General features: G+C 41.1%; 1 protein-coding gene across 10 annotated transcripts in view; it reads left to right on the top strand.

Annotated features, from left to right (window-relative positions):
- MAP4K3 (mitogen-activated protein kinase kinase kinase kinase 3) overlaps nt 1–13596 on the top strand; it is an 86259-nt gene extending 72663 nt beyond the window's left edge. For 7 of the 10 annotated variants that reach the window (XM_069805276.1, XM_069805275.1, XM_069805274.1 and 4 more), the window contains 7 exons: nt 667–770; nt 1555–1726; nt 4329–4397; nt 4516–4608; nt 6843–6913; nt 9609–9664; nt 12190–13596. In XM_069805276.1, the coding sequence (XP_069661377.1) occupies nt 667–770; nt 1555–1726; nt 4329–4397; nt 4516–4608; nt 6843–6913; nt 9609–9664; nt 12190–12277 (653 nt within the window). In that variant the 3' untranslated portion in view covers nt 12278–13596. The other 3 variants (XR_011328521.1, XR_011328522.1, XM_069805281.1) reach the window with 3 other exon arrangements.
- Nucleotides 13597–14925: the final 1329 nt, after the last annotated feature.

Raw genomic sequence — 14925 nt, 5'->3', positions numbered from 1 at the left:
CAATAGAAGAGGAGCAGTTGAGTGGAAATAAATTATGTCACTGTAAAAGAAGCTGAATTTCCTGCTGATCTAGAAGTGTTCATCAGAAAAATGGAGCTGGATTTCAGACTTGCTGTGACAGTGCTTGGAAGGCAGCTAAGAAGTTATCAAGTGACAGTGATTGTTCAGTGCCTGCTGGGTAACTGTCTGTATGTCATAGAAAAAGCCATTCTTAACAGCTTCTCATGATGATTTGAAGATAGCTTAGGCAAACCAACATGGTGGAGCAAGATACTTCAAATACGTATGCAGTCAACTATTTTTTTAAAGACTATATAAAATACTAAATCCCACCTACCAGTATAAAAAAACCAAAAAACTTTATTTTGAGTTGGAGAGGTGAAACATACCACAGGACTCTTGTGAGAGTGGTGTTTATTACGGCTTATTTGGCACCAGCTACTAGCTGTCTGTGCCCAGTGGAAGGGCAGCCCCTGCTCCAGTATGCTCACTGTCACCATTTTCGTAGTGTGGATGTTGACTTTTCAGCAGCTTCCTTATGTAAAAGATTAGAGTGGCAGTGGTGGGTATTTTCCAAAAGTGTATGGACTGTTATTTAGTTGGAAATTGTTTATAATTTGTATTTGCTTAGTACACTAATGTACTCTACCTCTCTTTTTTTGGCAGTGAGGAATCCCTACACAGGCCACAAGTACCTTTGTGGAGCACTACAGTCTAGCATTGTTTTGTTAGAATGGGTTGAACCAATGCAAAAATTTATGTTAATCAAGGTAATATTATGATAAGATTAAATACTCTCATGTTAATTTCTATTTATCTTGTAATGACTTGTTAAGAATATTAGCCATTTCTTGAGATATTAGACTTTTCTCTTGGTTTCTGTTAAATTCCAATGAAAATAGGTATTTAAATGTGTAACAAGTATTAACTGACTAAAAATATTTATAGGAATGTTCTTGTTTTTGTGGTGTGCTTCAGTTGAAGAACAAAGCCCTTCTCTCCGTGAGCATTGCCTTTTAGTTGCACAATAAAAAAACTCTGGCTGATGGATTGAGACATGGTGGAGTGGAGTGATAACATGGGTTAACAGAGGGCTTGCTCCCATACTAGAGAGAAGGTGGCCACTGCTTTGTGACACTGGAGGTGCTCAGAAATACTTGTTATCTCCCCATCTGACACCACCTGAAGACGGAGCCAGGTTGGACTTACATTTGTAGAGGCAGCTGCTATAACTTGTTCAGCCTGGGAAACAGGGCTTAGAGACTCCATAGCTGGGGAGAGCAATGATGGGTATAGCACTCTTGTCATCTGTAGACAGCTGTACAGGACATATATGATGAAAGACATCCCGTCTTATTTTAACTGAATTGGCATGAAGACTTTCTAAACTTCTTAACGCAGGCTTTTTGTATGTATCAATTACTGTTGTCTGAAGAAGTAAACTTAATGTTACAAAATGTATGACATAAAATTTACCATACAGTTTAAATAGCTAATAGCAACTTAGACTAAACTGGTTTCCTGTCTAATATCTATTTTTGTTTCTTAATCTAGCACATAGATTTTCCTGTACCTTGTCCACTGAGATTGTTTGAAATGCTGGTAGTCCCTGAGCAGGAATTCCCTTTAGTTTGTGTCGGTGTCAGCAGAGGAAAAGACTTCAACCAGGTGGTAAAGTTTGAGACTGTCAACCCAAATTCTACCTCTTCGTGGTTTACAGAAACAGGTTTGTGTGCTGTTGTAATAGCATTCAGAAATGTTACTTGCTCTTCTGTTACAGCTGAAGCACTAGAAAGGTACTTTCCTCTGAAGAAACTAATGGTTAAATCATTAAGACTAAGTGATTGTTGTTAAGTTCTCTGTTTAAAGGGGTATCTGTTGTACCTGCTTCCACATGCACTTTTTTTGCACGTTGCTACTTGTTGAACTGATTGGATTTCTTGAGATTTTGAGTATAGCAGAGGATGGAGTTGTGGTTTCTTGCATTTACATAAATCAGGCTGTACTTGACTATTATCCATTGTGTTGTTCTGTGCTCTACCCTGGCACCATGATTTCTGTTTATTTAATAGGTTTTAATAGAATTGCACTCTAAGCGATTTCTTTCAACATATCTGTAGGTGTGGTTTGGCTCTCCTGCAATAAGCCAGTGTGGTTAGAAATGGTGTTATCAGCTGCCTGCTGAGAGAGAGCATATTTCTATTCTCCCAATGTTTATGGAAAGCAAAAGGGATTAGGACCACTGTTAGCAGGAACCAAGTACCTGTCCATGTCTGTCACTGGTCTGGGTGCTGTGAGTGAGGAGGCCACCATCTGAGCAACAGTAGAAATTCTCTTAAGAAGGAAGTGCACTAAGAATTACTTTTCTAGAGTTACAAGGTTCCCCCCATAAAACTAGGTAAAGTAGTGAGCTGACCCCAGTCACGCCTTGCAGGTTTAGAAGCAGTAAATAGCTTTGTTATTACCAGACATCAAGCCCTTCTTGATCCATGATGAACTTACATATAGCCCTCTGCTGGCATATATATGTGTATGAGTCCTGCTGATTGTGTACCATGGAATTGACTGAAAAGAACAGTTTCCATTAGGAAGATGCCTGCTGACTTTCTTGCTGCTGAAAAGTATGTCAGATTTTGACACAGTTTAAAGCATAGTTACAAAAGTGATTAGTGGATGGCCAATTAATGCACTTAACTACTTCAGAGTTAGTGCATTTTATTTTCAAACTCACACATCTACATTATGTAACTGTGACTTCAGTAGAGTACATAAAAGTAGCATGCTGGAGAGAAATTCTTTGACCCATTATGTCCTGTTGTCATTCTTCTCTCAGTATTGTCTGCATCAGTGTGTAAATACAAGAATAGTAATCCCTGCCCTGTACCTTTTTTTAATGTGCAAAATTTAACATTGCTTTGTGCCTTCCAAAAATACTTCTTTACCTTCCTTGAATCATTTGTGCGTTCTCATGTTGTGTCTATGTTGTCATTTTCTCCTATGTGTTTGACTCTAATTTAAACCCTCATGTTGTATTAGTTTATTCCTGTCCCCTGCTGGCAGGAGAGCAATAATGCAATGAAACAGATTTTTCAGTGTTTTTTAAATGAGGAAATTGTGTACCATGTGGTCACAAATAGCTTCTGTCAAATAGTAGTTTTCATTGTTTGACACTTGACTTTTTTTGTAGATGTCTGATAAAGTCGTTTTAAAAAAATTAGCTGGCAGAGACTTACTGCAGGGCGTTTCTCCCCTTCCCATCCTTCTCCTGTTAGCTTCAGCCAGTGCAGTGAATGTGTCCACATCGCATAATGTGGTTGCACAGATGTATATCCTCCAGTCCTTCTGTTGCATGCTTTCATCATGGCTATAGCCACCTTTGGTTAAGATCATGCATTAGAAATTGGCTAAGATCATAAATGTATGGCTTCCAAAACAAACAGCAAAAAAGAGATGGAGGGACCATCTCAAGGAGCACATTTCTGCTATCATCCTTGAGGAGTTTTTTTGCTTCTCAACAGGACCATGGATTTTATTATTTAACTGAAAGCTGCTTTTGTATTTTAGGTAACATGTTCTAATTTCTTATCTCTAACAGATTTAATGAGTTTCTCTTTTCTGTATGAAAGAATGCCTACAGAATCGCTGGCAGTAATGCTGAATTAGTAAAAGCTGCTTTCTGTGTAATTTTGTGTTAAAAAAATGGACCAAAACTACATTTCTCTTTTGAGTTGACGTGTCCACTAATCACGGGTCAGATCCCCCTGTTTGCTGTGATGGAGACTGCTGCAGCTGTAACCCAGAAGAGAGGAAGGTAACCCTTCTTTTAAAAGTTTGGAGAAGGAAATGTTCCCCTATTTTTGGAAGATCTGGGGATGGAATGTCTGAAAATAGCAGCAGGAGTTAAGTACTAATATGAAAGTCCCTAGCAAGATTTAGAAATGAAGGCAGAAGAAAAATGGAATGAAACAGCATTCAGGTTTAGTGTGGACAGTCTCACGTATCTGCCTTTTTTTGCAACAGCAATATTAAATGGCACCAAGAGAGAATAAAGGGAAAACAATGTACACATGAGTTTGCTTTTGTGATATGGCTCAGAAAAGGCTGGATTAAGTCCATACTTTAATATTACAGCTTCAGTTTTCCTGTCACAGTCAACATGTTGGATAAGTGGACATGCCTCTCTAAGAGAAGAGAAATGTCACTGGTAAGATGATTATTTTAAGTAGATAAAACCACACTAACCCATTAAATTGTCTCAATCTCTAGAAGTTCCATTTCAAATTTCATGCTAATTTATGTTATGAACTAACACTGTCATTTTTTTATAGACACTACAGAGACAAGTGTTGTACATGTAACACAGCTGGAGAGGGATACCATTTTGGTGTGTTTGGATTGTAAGTTTTAGTATCAACTAAATATATACGTATGCATGTACATGCATACTGTCTGTCTTCAAATTAGGTCATATATTGAAGGTCAATTCTTGGTTGACGTATCCTGTTTATTGTCTAGGCTGCATAAAAATAGTGAATCTGCAAGGCAGGTTAAAATCCAGCCGCAGACTGTCATCGGAGCTCACGTTTGACTTTCAGATTGAATCAATAGGTAAGTTGGATTTCATTATTAATATTGAATATCTGGATAGACTAGAGAGCTGAGCAATCACCAACCGTATGACATTTAACAAGAGCAAGTGCTGGATTCTGCACCTGGGATGGGGTAAACTGGGGGACAAGAAGGATGGAGAGCAGCTCTGCGGAAAGAGATCTGGGGGTTTGGGTTGATGTCAAGCTGAAGGGGAGTCAAGAGTGTGCCCTGGCAGCCGAAAGGCCCGACCGTGTCCTGGGGTGCATCAAGCACAGCATCGCTAGCCACTCGAGGGAGGTGACTATCCCACTCTACACTGCACTGGTGCGGCCCCACCTCAAGCACTGGGTGCAGTTTTGGGCACCTCAGTTTATGAAGGACATCAGACTACGAAGAGTGTGTCCAGAGGAGGGTGACCCAGATGGTGAAAGGTCTCGAGGGCAAGACTTAGGAGGAGCGGCTGAGGTGACTTGGCTTGTTCAGCTTGGAGAAGAGGAGTCTGAGGGGTGCCCTCATTGCAGTTTACACCTTTCTCAAGGGGGCCAGTGCGGGGGGGTCCTGATCTCCTCTCCCTGGTGACCAGCGATAGCACATGAGGAAATGTTATGAAGCTGTGTTAGGGAAAGTTCAGACTGGACATTAGGGAAAGGTTCTTCACTGAGAGGGTGGTTAAGGAGAGTCTGGACTAAGCTCTTAGTCGTATGGTTTAGTTTTAGGTAGTCCTGCGAGGAGCGGGGAGTTGGACTTGATGATCCTTATGGGTCCCTTCCAAGTCAAGATATTCTATGATTAACTTACTGTTACAGTATAGAGTTAGAGATGCTAACTGTCAAGTCTTTGGCATTTGAAACACCTATCTCACGCATTTCACTTTGTGTGAGAAGGCTCAGTGAAGGGTTCAGCATGCTATGTAACATGCTTCCCTAGGAGCAATTGGAATGGAGTAATAACCCTGGAGTCATCCCTGATTAGGCTAAGTGTCTTGGGAATATGATGGAGGCCTTCAGCCTCTAAAGGAATACCTTAACACAATCTACATAAACTCTGTGAATCACTGATGGCTAACTCATTCTGCGTGTGTGGTCACACAGTCCTTTTTTATAAAGCAGCTCAAAGACTAAATTATATGGTAAGTCACACTTTACGTAAATTTTGTTTTCTTGTGAAGAATCTGAATGAATTAGATTTGTGAAACACAAAGAATACATTTATTTTGACAATTCCTCAGGGCTTACATACCTGGATTGTATCATGTGCTTTTGAAAGAGGGATGAGGAAGGATGTGTGCACAGATGGAGGGTAGCACCAGAAGAAGAGGAACAGTGGGAACAAAAATAATGAGTTGGAGGGAATTTACTTCTGAGGAGAAGCTTTAAAGTTTCAGGCACTTCAAATGTAACGCTCCACAGAGGAGAGAACAAAAAAACATTGTCACGGAAAGCACTACTTTTATGGTTCCTCTTAGTTAGGAATGGAGGGAAGGAAGGAGTACATGTACTCTGAATGTGCATACTGTCTGTCTTCAAATTAGGTCTGTGCAACCTCTGAATGTGCTGTAGTCCTCTCTGCTCATCACAAACCAGCTACCAGTGTCCTGTTGTGGCCTGATAGTGTCTCCAAAGAGCTCTCCTCTCTTTCCTGCATACCTGCCCAGAGGCAGGGTCCTGGATGCACATGGGACAGATTCTCCCTGGGGACCTACACGCTTGCCCTCTCTTTGAGGAAGGCCCTAGAGCCATTGCCTTTCACAGGGTTCATATGCAGGTGTCTGTCTCCATGTTTGTGATGAGGGGAAGGGCTGGGAAGTAGAGGGCTCTAAAGCTTTGTGTTGCTGTTGCAGAAGGACCATGTGAGCCAATAGTTGCTGGGAAAGTGAAGAATGTCAGTGCAGTATCCCTGTAACTTTTCTGCTAAAATTCAATATATACTTTCTGTTAGTATTAGAATGGGGAGGGGTTTCCTGTTCAAAGGAAAGGACATGTTTGGGACTAGACAGAAGGACAGTTTCAGAACTTTTTCTGATTAGGTAGGAATATTTTTAAACCCCACTCATTAAACAAATGAATATATAAATGCAGCTATTTCTGAGGCAGGTTCAGCGATTCCTGTGAGACATTTTGCAGTCTGTGTGGGTGAATGGCATAGAGTAAAACATACATGTACAAATTTCAAAATTGCAGTCGTGCTTTTGGCCTTAAAAGCATGAGTTGACATCGTGCCTCAAAACTGATTCCAGTATTCTTTGTTACCAGTCTGTCTACAAGACAGCGTGTTAGCATTCTGGAAACACGGCATGCAAGGAAGGAGTTTTCGATCAAATGAGGTGAGTACTGCATTTTGCTTCACATTCTAGCTTCTAGTATAGGTCAAGTAGAGGATAAATGCACAATGCTATGGTCTGAAAAAGAGTAAAACATTTCAGTAATTTCCTAGATTAGACCTGGAAGCTGGAGTCTCATTCTAAGCATGTTTCATAAGCTGCAAACTAATCAGTGAAGCTACACAAGATCCCCTGTCAAGTCTAACGCAGAAAGCAGCAAGAGACTGGGTCGTGATGCCATAGAAAATATCCAAGCCTAATTCTTGGTAACATGAATCTTCTTCACCTTAAATTGCTTTGAAGACCAGTGTCAGTCCCTTAGCCTCTCACACATGGATACCAAAATTTGGGCTTTGCCAGTGGTTGCATGCTGCACCGCTGAGCTTTAGCTTTTTGTCACAGTGTCGAATGAGTTCCCCGTTGTTCTTTAGTCTTTTCCATGTTTGCTTGGCTTACAAATACTTTGAAGGTTTTAGTGCTCAGCTTTCACAGGAAATATTTTCCATTCTCAGGAGAAAAACGTCAGATTGACCTAAAGACTTTTTTCTAAAATTTCTGTGTAGTCCCCTTTTTCAGCCAGTTTGATGTGAGTTTTTAGACATAGTTCAACCACTACAAGTATCTTCTCAACTTTTTTTTTCTTTTAATTTCTTGCTGCAAATCTTGTCTATCTATGTGTTAGTGGAAATGCTGTGGTTTGTAGGATTTTAATGAGTGTGTCAATTTGGTTATTAAAGAAAGTTTACAAACTTCACCACTTGTTTTGTCAGTGTCGTGTTGTCTGAGAAATTGAGCTCATTATGACTAGTTGTATTTTAAGGTACATGTACAGTCACACCGTGCCAAGCTTAGACATTCCACATTGTTACACAAGTACGTTTATTTGCACAAAGCCACAGTTGATCTAATCTGTGCTGAGAGTGAGCCTGCTCTTTGTGGGAAGTTGGACCAAAAACTGGAGTCAGACTACTTCTTATTTCCAAGTCTGCAAATGGTTCTTGTGGCATTTGTGCATATTTGATCCCCAGGCATGATTGTCCTTCTCCCAGGAACTCATAATGGTGAACTGCGGCACCCCGTTGTTAGCACAGACTACAAGAAGGAGATGATGCCGCTAGGCACTTCTCCAACTCCAGACTCCAGCATTCTGCAAGGCTCAGTGGATTACTCCACCCATTGGCACTCAGTAGCTCTGATCCAGTTGTTAGAGGGCATGTCCCAGAGTGCTGCAGTGCAAGTGGATGGATGCTTTGTATTGTTTATGTAAAGCATAAGGAACAGTGTCTTCTTGCTTTGCTATTGTCAAGCAAAAGCCAGCACCTAAATGACGAACAGAAGGCAGAACTGAGCTGTTGTCAGAAAGCAAGCCACCCAAAATTCTTCCTCTGTAGAACATGTCTAGGGTAAGCTCTCAGGCCTTTTAAAATTCCTTATCTCTCTTGGCTGTCCTACTAGCCACAGCTATTAAGAAAAAAATAAACTTATTTTCATCTGTAGTGTGAAAAGCCTGTATTACCAGGCCCAGATCTTGACCATATTCATTACTTTGGGGGAATTTTATACTATATAGTGTGTAGGAAGTGGTTACACAGGACAAAAACCTGACGAGCCTAACTTCGCAGCGTGTTTGTCTTTGAAGACATGATTAGTTCAGATTCCGTAATCTGCTATCAGTTGGTTTAATGGGGGATAGTTTGAGCTGCTTGCAAAGTTGTTTCCTTCCACCACCGTGACTTTCTACAGTGGTTTGATTAAGTGGGAAGAATGAAACAGGGAACTGTATGAATTCTGAGACGACACTCAAAATTTGGGCCGAGATTGTGCAGACTGAGCCCCACAACAAGCAGGAAGTAATTTTCTTAACCAAGTGGGGAACTTCGTTATTGTGAATTAAAATTCTCTTGCAAGTTCTCTGTGCCAAAAGTGAATTCACTAAGTCAGCTAATGCTACAGAGATCTGGGAAGGAGAGAAGAATCTCTTCTTTCCCCAAGAATGTGAAATGTGGCTGTATAGAAAAGGAGCTTTGTAAACACTGCTACCTGTTCACAGTGTGACTTGATATCCTTTGGAGTATGCAGTGGGCTTTGGTTGACTTGATTAACATGATGTTTTCTTTAGTGCTTTGGTATTCGCGTGATCATAAAGATGTGTCACACAAGTATAATTCACCCACAGTAAACAAAGCTCTATTGCACTAGTCTGAAATGTGAAAAGAAGACGTAATATTTTGACAATGGGCATAAGTACCACAAATTAGATTGTTTCCCTGTTAAGGTTTTCAGAATATGAATTTATTGCATCATTACTATGATTCAGAATGTCAACAAAATGCATTTTATGTGTGATTTACCTGACCCATTTTGGATATCTACTTGAGTGAGACAAATTGCAACCTACAGCTACCTATTTCAGTCATGGCTGTAAAGGGAATTGCACTGGTAGCTCAGATGCTGTGCAACGCTGAGACTTGCTGTTGTGCTTGCAGTTGCTACTAGAGGAATTCACATAATGTGTAGGAATCACAGAAAACTTCTAGATCTCATTTAAAAATGGCAGTTGGATTAAATTCTCTAGTGGATTTCAGTCAGCAGTAAATTGGTAACATCAGTCATAGTCAATTATTTTCTCTAGGTTGATTTTAATAAAAAACACTTATGCACTTAACATGTAAACACTTGTCTTATTTTTGTTTTCTAGATCACACAAGAAATTTCTGATAATACGAGGATATTCAGGCTTCTGGGATCTGACAGGTATGAAGAGAAGTGAACATGGCATGCTAAAATAGAAGAATAATGCGTGATCCTCCTACCTTGTAAAAGTTCTTTTTGCTTGTTTCTTGCAAGTCCTTTTTTAGCCATCTTATTCGTTTGTGTACATGTCTACCGTTCAGCCCTTCAAGTTTATTTCTCTTTCTTAAAAAAAAAAAAACCAAACAAAAACCCCCAAAAAACTTCTAAAAGTGTTTGTGGGCTTCCAGAAGTAATCACCCATGCTAGCAAGCTCCTATTTGGCTGCAGTTACAATCTCCAGGAGCGTCATTCTTTTTGTGCTGTTATTCTTTTGTTTAACTTGGTGAAATCTTTACTTTCAGATGCTCTGCTGGAGTAGCTCATCAAGATCTACTTCTTCAGACAAATGCAAAAAAAACACTTAATAATTTAAATATCTCACTTTTACCCCCAGAAAGGAACTCCACCAGTTGTCCTCCCAGCATGACAGCTCAGGTCTTGTAAGAGCTCTTGATAATTCCCAGCATAGCTGTTCTTTGGCATCCGCTTTGCAGGACAGTAGCACTATGTCTGTCTGACCCACCAGACATCAGCTTGCCAAGTCAGTAACTGCCATTTAGGAGTGTCACTGACTTCCTCAACTTTCTCTGCCCTGCTGTCAAACTTTGTACTTCTGTAACAGCCATGAAAACAGCAGATGTTTTGTCTTCTGGGGAGTGCATGCTGATGTGACGGTTTCACCAGTAATTTATTCATATGAGGTGCCAAGATAGGCTTTCTTTTTTCTTTTTCTTTTGAGAATTGCTTCTGTCTTATACCACTTGTGGTAAACTTGCTCTCCTGTGGCATCTTAGAACTACCGAAAGAGCTTCACATCAACCAAAGGCTTTCCCCATATTCTGCTTCTCCAAGCTTGATGCACAGCCCTGCAATTACTCAAAACATCAACAGCAGTGAATGGTGCTGTGGCTTTGTTGGCTGGCTACCAGTGATCTTTGTTGGCTGGGGGTTGCAGATTCTGCCTTACATGCAATACCTGATAGCTTTTTCATAACGGGTAGTTGAAAGTAATACTCCTGTATGACCTGAGGGTTCTACTCTCTCTGTTCCAGTGAGGTGTGCGTGGAGCTCAGCTTTGTGATGTCATTTCTCTTAGTTGTTGAGAGACAGCACAGCTCAATTTAAAAATGAGTCCGACTTCACAATGGAGCATGACATTGCAAATGATTGCCTTGGAAAAATAATGTACTCTTCCCCAAATACAGTTTCATCTATTTCTGGCTTGCACTAATAGTCTCTCAAGTCTGAAACAGTGTTTAAAGACTTTGCACTGCAATAAACATTAATTCCAATTTCTTCAGATACCACTTTGCTTGCAGCACTGTCATAATTTGTGCTTGAGCTGTGAAACCTTTTTCCAGTAACACATTTCACTTCCTAGGCAGTTCATAGGAACTGGGGTTCTGAGAAGCCAAAAAACTGACATCAGTCTGATAAGAGCTTGCATGTTGCTTTCTCCTGGTGAGCGGGGAATGCTTCATGGCATGAGGTGTCATTCCCTTTGTGGAGCACATTGAGCAGAGGGTAGGTTTTCTGAGCGATTGTTTTGAAGCAAGCAGCCTCTCCTTGGGTGAAGGCACAATAGATGGATTTGAATTTCCCACAATCTCTTCACTTCAGGGTGTTTGTGGAGGAGAATTAAATCATGAACATCCTGGTCCATTTAGCGGTTCTAGCAGTTCTTGCCTGATTTAAAAAATCTCAAATAGTTTGTGAAACAGTATTGTGACTGCTAATTTCTCTCCTTTGAAGCGAAAGGTCTGATGTAGGACATGCCTTATGGTCTTTGCAGTTGTAGTGTAGGTCCAGCGAACCCAGTCTCCTGTCTCCAATGCTGGCCAAAAGTGGGTGGCAAGAAAAGAGGAAGATAGATTCTGCACGTAGCAGTCCTTTCCTCGAGGACTCTCTCAGCCTGCAGGTCTTTGTCTCTGGGACTTTCAGAGCTGGAGGAAGTTTCTCTGGATTTAGGTTACATGGGCTCAGGGAAGGGCTAGAAATGCCCACAGAAGAGTCAGTTTTGTTATCTGTCATGTCCAATGGCAAAGGGCAGACTAATGACTTCCAGAACTGGAACCTGATTAACGGGTTAGTTTTGCAAAGCTCCAGGAAAGCAGAAGCCCAGGCAGTAGCTGAGTGATGGACCCTTTTCAGAAGCCCCCACTGAAAGGATGAGAGGCAACAGGCATACATTGCAGCAAGGGAAATTCCAGCTGGATAAAAGAGGGGAAAACATCATGGTGAGGGTGGTTGAACACTGCGGTAGGAGGCCAGAGAGGCTGTGGGAGATCCTTGGAGACCTTGCCTGGACAAGACACTGAGCCAGCTTTGAGGTTGGCCTTGCTTTGAGCAGCTTTTGGACTAGAGGCGTCCAGGGAAAGAGAAATGACCACTGGTCAGATCCTGGGAAACAATATTTGCAGTAATATCCAGGGGTGTTTTTAAATGAAGGCTTACCTGATGTTGTGGCTTTTTTATTTTCATTTTAGGGTCGTGGTCCTGGAGAGTAGGCCGACGGATAACCCAACAGCCAACAGCAATTTGTATATCCTGGCAGGGCATGAGAACAGTTACTGAGAACAGCGCATGGCAGGCAGCTGACCGTGACAAGAGAACACTCCTACTGCAGCAGCATTCATGGCTGGCTGAAATTGCACAAAAGCTGCAGTAACCCCACTTCAGTTACTTTATAATTTATTGTGGCATAAGAGGAAGATGAGAATTGTTTGTGGTATGGACACATAAGCATTATGATACCACAGAAGTGCTTAATTTACTGTTATGTAATCTTTGTACATATGCAGTATTTTTCAGTGAAACTTCTTGCTGAAGACCTACACTGACCTTCTGTAGATAGCGGTCCTCCTGTTAAGTACAAGTGTCTTACCTGTACAGATGTAAAAGTCACTGAGGATGCAAAAATGAAATCGGGGTACTATTTTAAGGACTTCTTGTGTTTATTATAAAGTGGGATGCTAGCAACAAATATAGTACATTTAACAACACTATTGTATTTTATTATATGTAATTTACTAATACAAGTAAATCTTAACTTTTAGAAATCGTAACCAAGGCTGTAATCAGATTACAATCTTGTTTTAATTTTGATGCAACACACTGGTGTTCATGTTTGCACAACGTATTGAGATGTGATGTATTTAGTCACAAAGGTAAGCTGTGACTTTGTGGATATGACTTGGGCTTCAAAGTTTCTTTTTTTAGTTTACTTGGGTAGTTTTCTTTGTGAAACAAACCAGCTAAACACCTGTATTTTTATATTTAATTAAAACTCTCCTTACGATTACTTCTCTATGCTTGAAAACAATACTTTCTGGTTGGATGTCAGTCCCAGACTAGTGGTACCTGGCTGCAACACTGCAATAGGTGTTTGAATTATTAGTGTATACAGTGATTAAAAATTGGTATTACTGTTGGTCTTACTAAATGGTTTCATATCACAGTGAAAAGGAGTGACATTCCGCATTGTGGAAATGGCTCAAAGATGTTGCCATTTTGACTTTTTTTTGGCCTTACAACCATTTTCACACTTTTCTTGATTTAGGATGTTAACACATGGCCAAAATAATTTAGTTACTACCTCATTCAAACAATACAATGGTTACTATGCATCACAGGAACTTAGTTTTGATCAGAAGTATTTTTGATTGCTATTTTCCAATGGAGTATGTAAATGCCAAGTTTTAGCAAAATGCACACATTTGACTCCTTTTTTTTGGTATATGTTCTTTATATTTTATTGTGATAATATACACTAAAACCAAACTAAATTTAAAGTGATTTATGGCCTGCGTTATTGTTGTGATGGGTAATGCTTTGAAATATGTTCCCTACTGTATATAATGTAAAATAAACTTTTTTAACATGTTGTTGTACAATTAAGATTATCACCTGCACTAATTTTCCACATAAGACTAAAATGGAACATATTGAGTTTTGAATTCTGCTATTAAATGTTTGTGCCAAACACAGAAGAAGCTGGGCATTTCTCAATGTATGAATGGTCAGACTGCTGGAGCTCAAGTCAGTTTAGACTAGCACTTAAGGGTAGACATTACTACCCTTTTGGCTGTAGGCAATGGCTATATGTATTTGAGAGAAGTCTTTCCAAATTCCAGCTTGTTTGATTTCTTTCCTCCATCACCTGCTTTTTTTCAGCAGGGCTTTTTTGTCTGCTTATGAGACTTGAGCTTGCTGCCTCTGCTGGCCTCATCTTGTCTGTTCCCTTGCACTGAACCTCAGATCTGCCCTGTGGGAGCAGTGGTAATGCAAGCCCCACAGCTGAGAAGCTGAGTTCTCAGAAAAGGCGAGAACTTGTGTGTGTGTTTCACAGCATGCTTGTGCTGCCACCCAAGGGGCATTTCCATCCTGCCTCCCATGGACTATTCCTCACTTTGATGTGCAGAAAGTAGCTAAGTTTTAATCCAGTACAGTATAGCTGATGTGCTATAAACATGTTTCCTCCTGTGGGCTTTCTGCAGCAGCCGTGGCCAAGTGTCTTGCTGTTCGGGGCTGTTGGGCTGTTGCTGAATTGCAGGCAACAGGAGCTAAGGGATACTGGGTTTTACTCTGGTTGAGCATTTTTGGTATGAGGATGCATGCTGGGATGCAGCTGGAAGAGCTAAAAAATAAAGAGGATAGAGTAATGGCATGTGGGAAGAAGGGGAGCGTTGTGCTAGGGCAGGCTTGTCTCAAATCTATTGGTATAGCCAGGACAGCTTTGCTTTCCATATGCTGCTCTCCAGCCTGAAAGACAAGGAAGGAGCAAAGCATTCCTGCTTTTTGACGAATTGTCCTGTTGCAGAACTTGGTGTCTGTGCCACAGAACTGTCTCTCCCCCATCCCCAGCTGCCTGGCTCCTTGTCTGGCAGCTGCCCTCAGCTGAGCCTAGGCGCCTGGATGTCCAGAAGAGAAAATGTCTCCTTTGCAAGATCTGCAGTTGCCGTGAACTGAAAGTTTCCTTGAGCCGTGCTCGGCGGGAGCTTCCACTACCCCCATCCTGCTGCAAGATTGGGATCAGCATGTGGCTGACTGACAGGAACACAGCTAGAGCCAGGAAACCAAATTGAAGGCACGATGAGGTTAGAGCAAGGCTTCTGCCTACAGCTAGTTGACATGGCTTCTCTACCAACCTATGCGGCTTCCCTTTTTCCCTCTCCTCCCAGCCCCATGCACTCTGCCTGCTGTCTATCGCTGGCTTGTAGCTA

Source organism: Haliaeetus albicilla, chromosome 17 (assembly GCF_947461875.1).
Source record: "Haliaeetus albicilla chromosome 17, bHalAlb1.1, whole genome shotgun sequence".
NCBI classification, from domain to species: Eukaryota; Metazoa; Chordata; class Aves; order Accipitriformes; family Accipitridae; genus Haliaeetus; species Haliaeetus albicilla.
The sequence above is the reverse complement of the archived record's forward strand: the minus strand, read 5'-3'. Positions and strand labels throughout refer to the sequence as shown.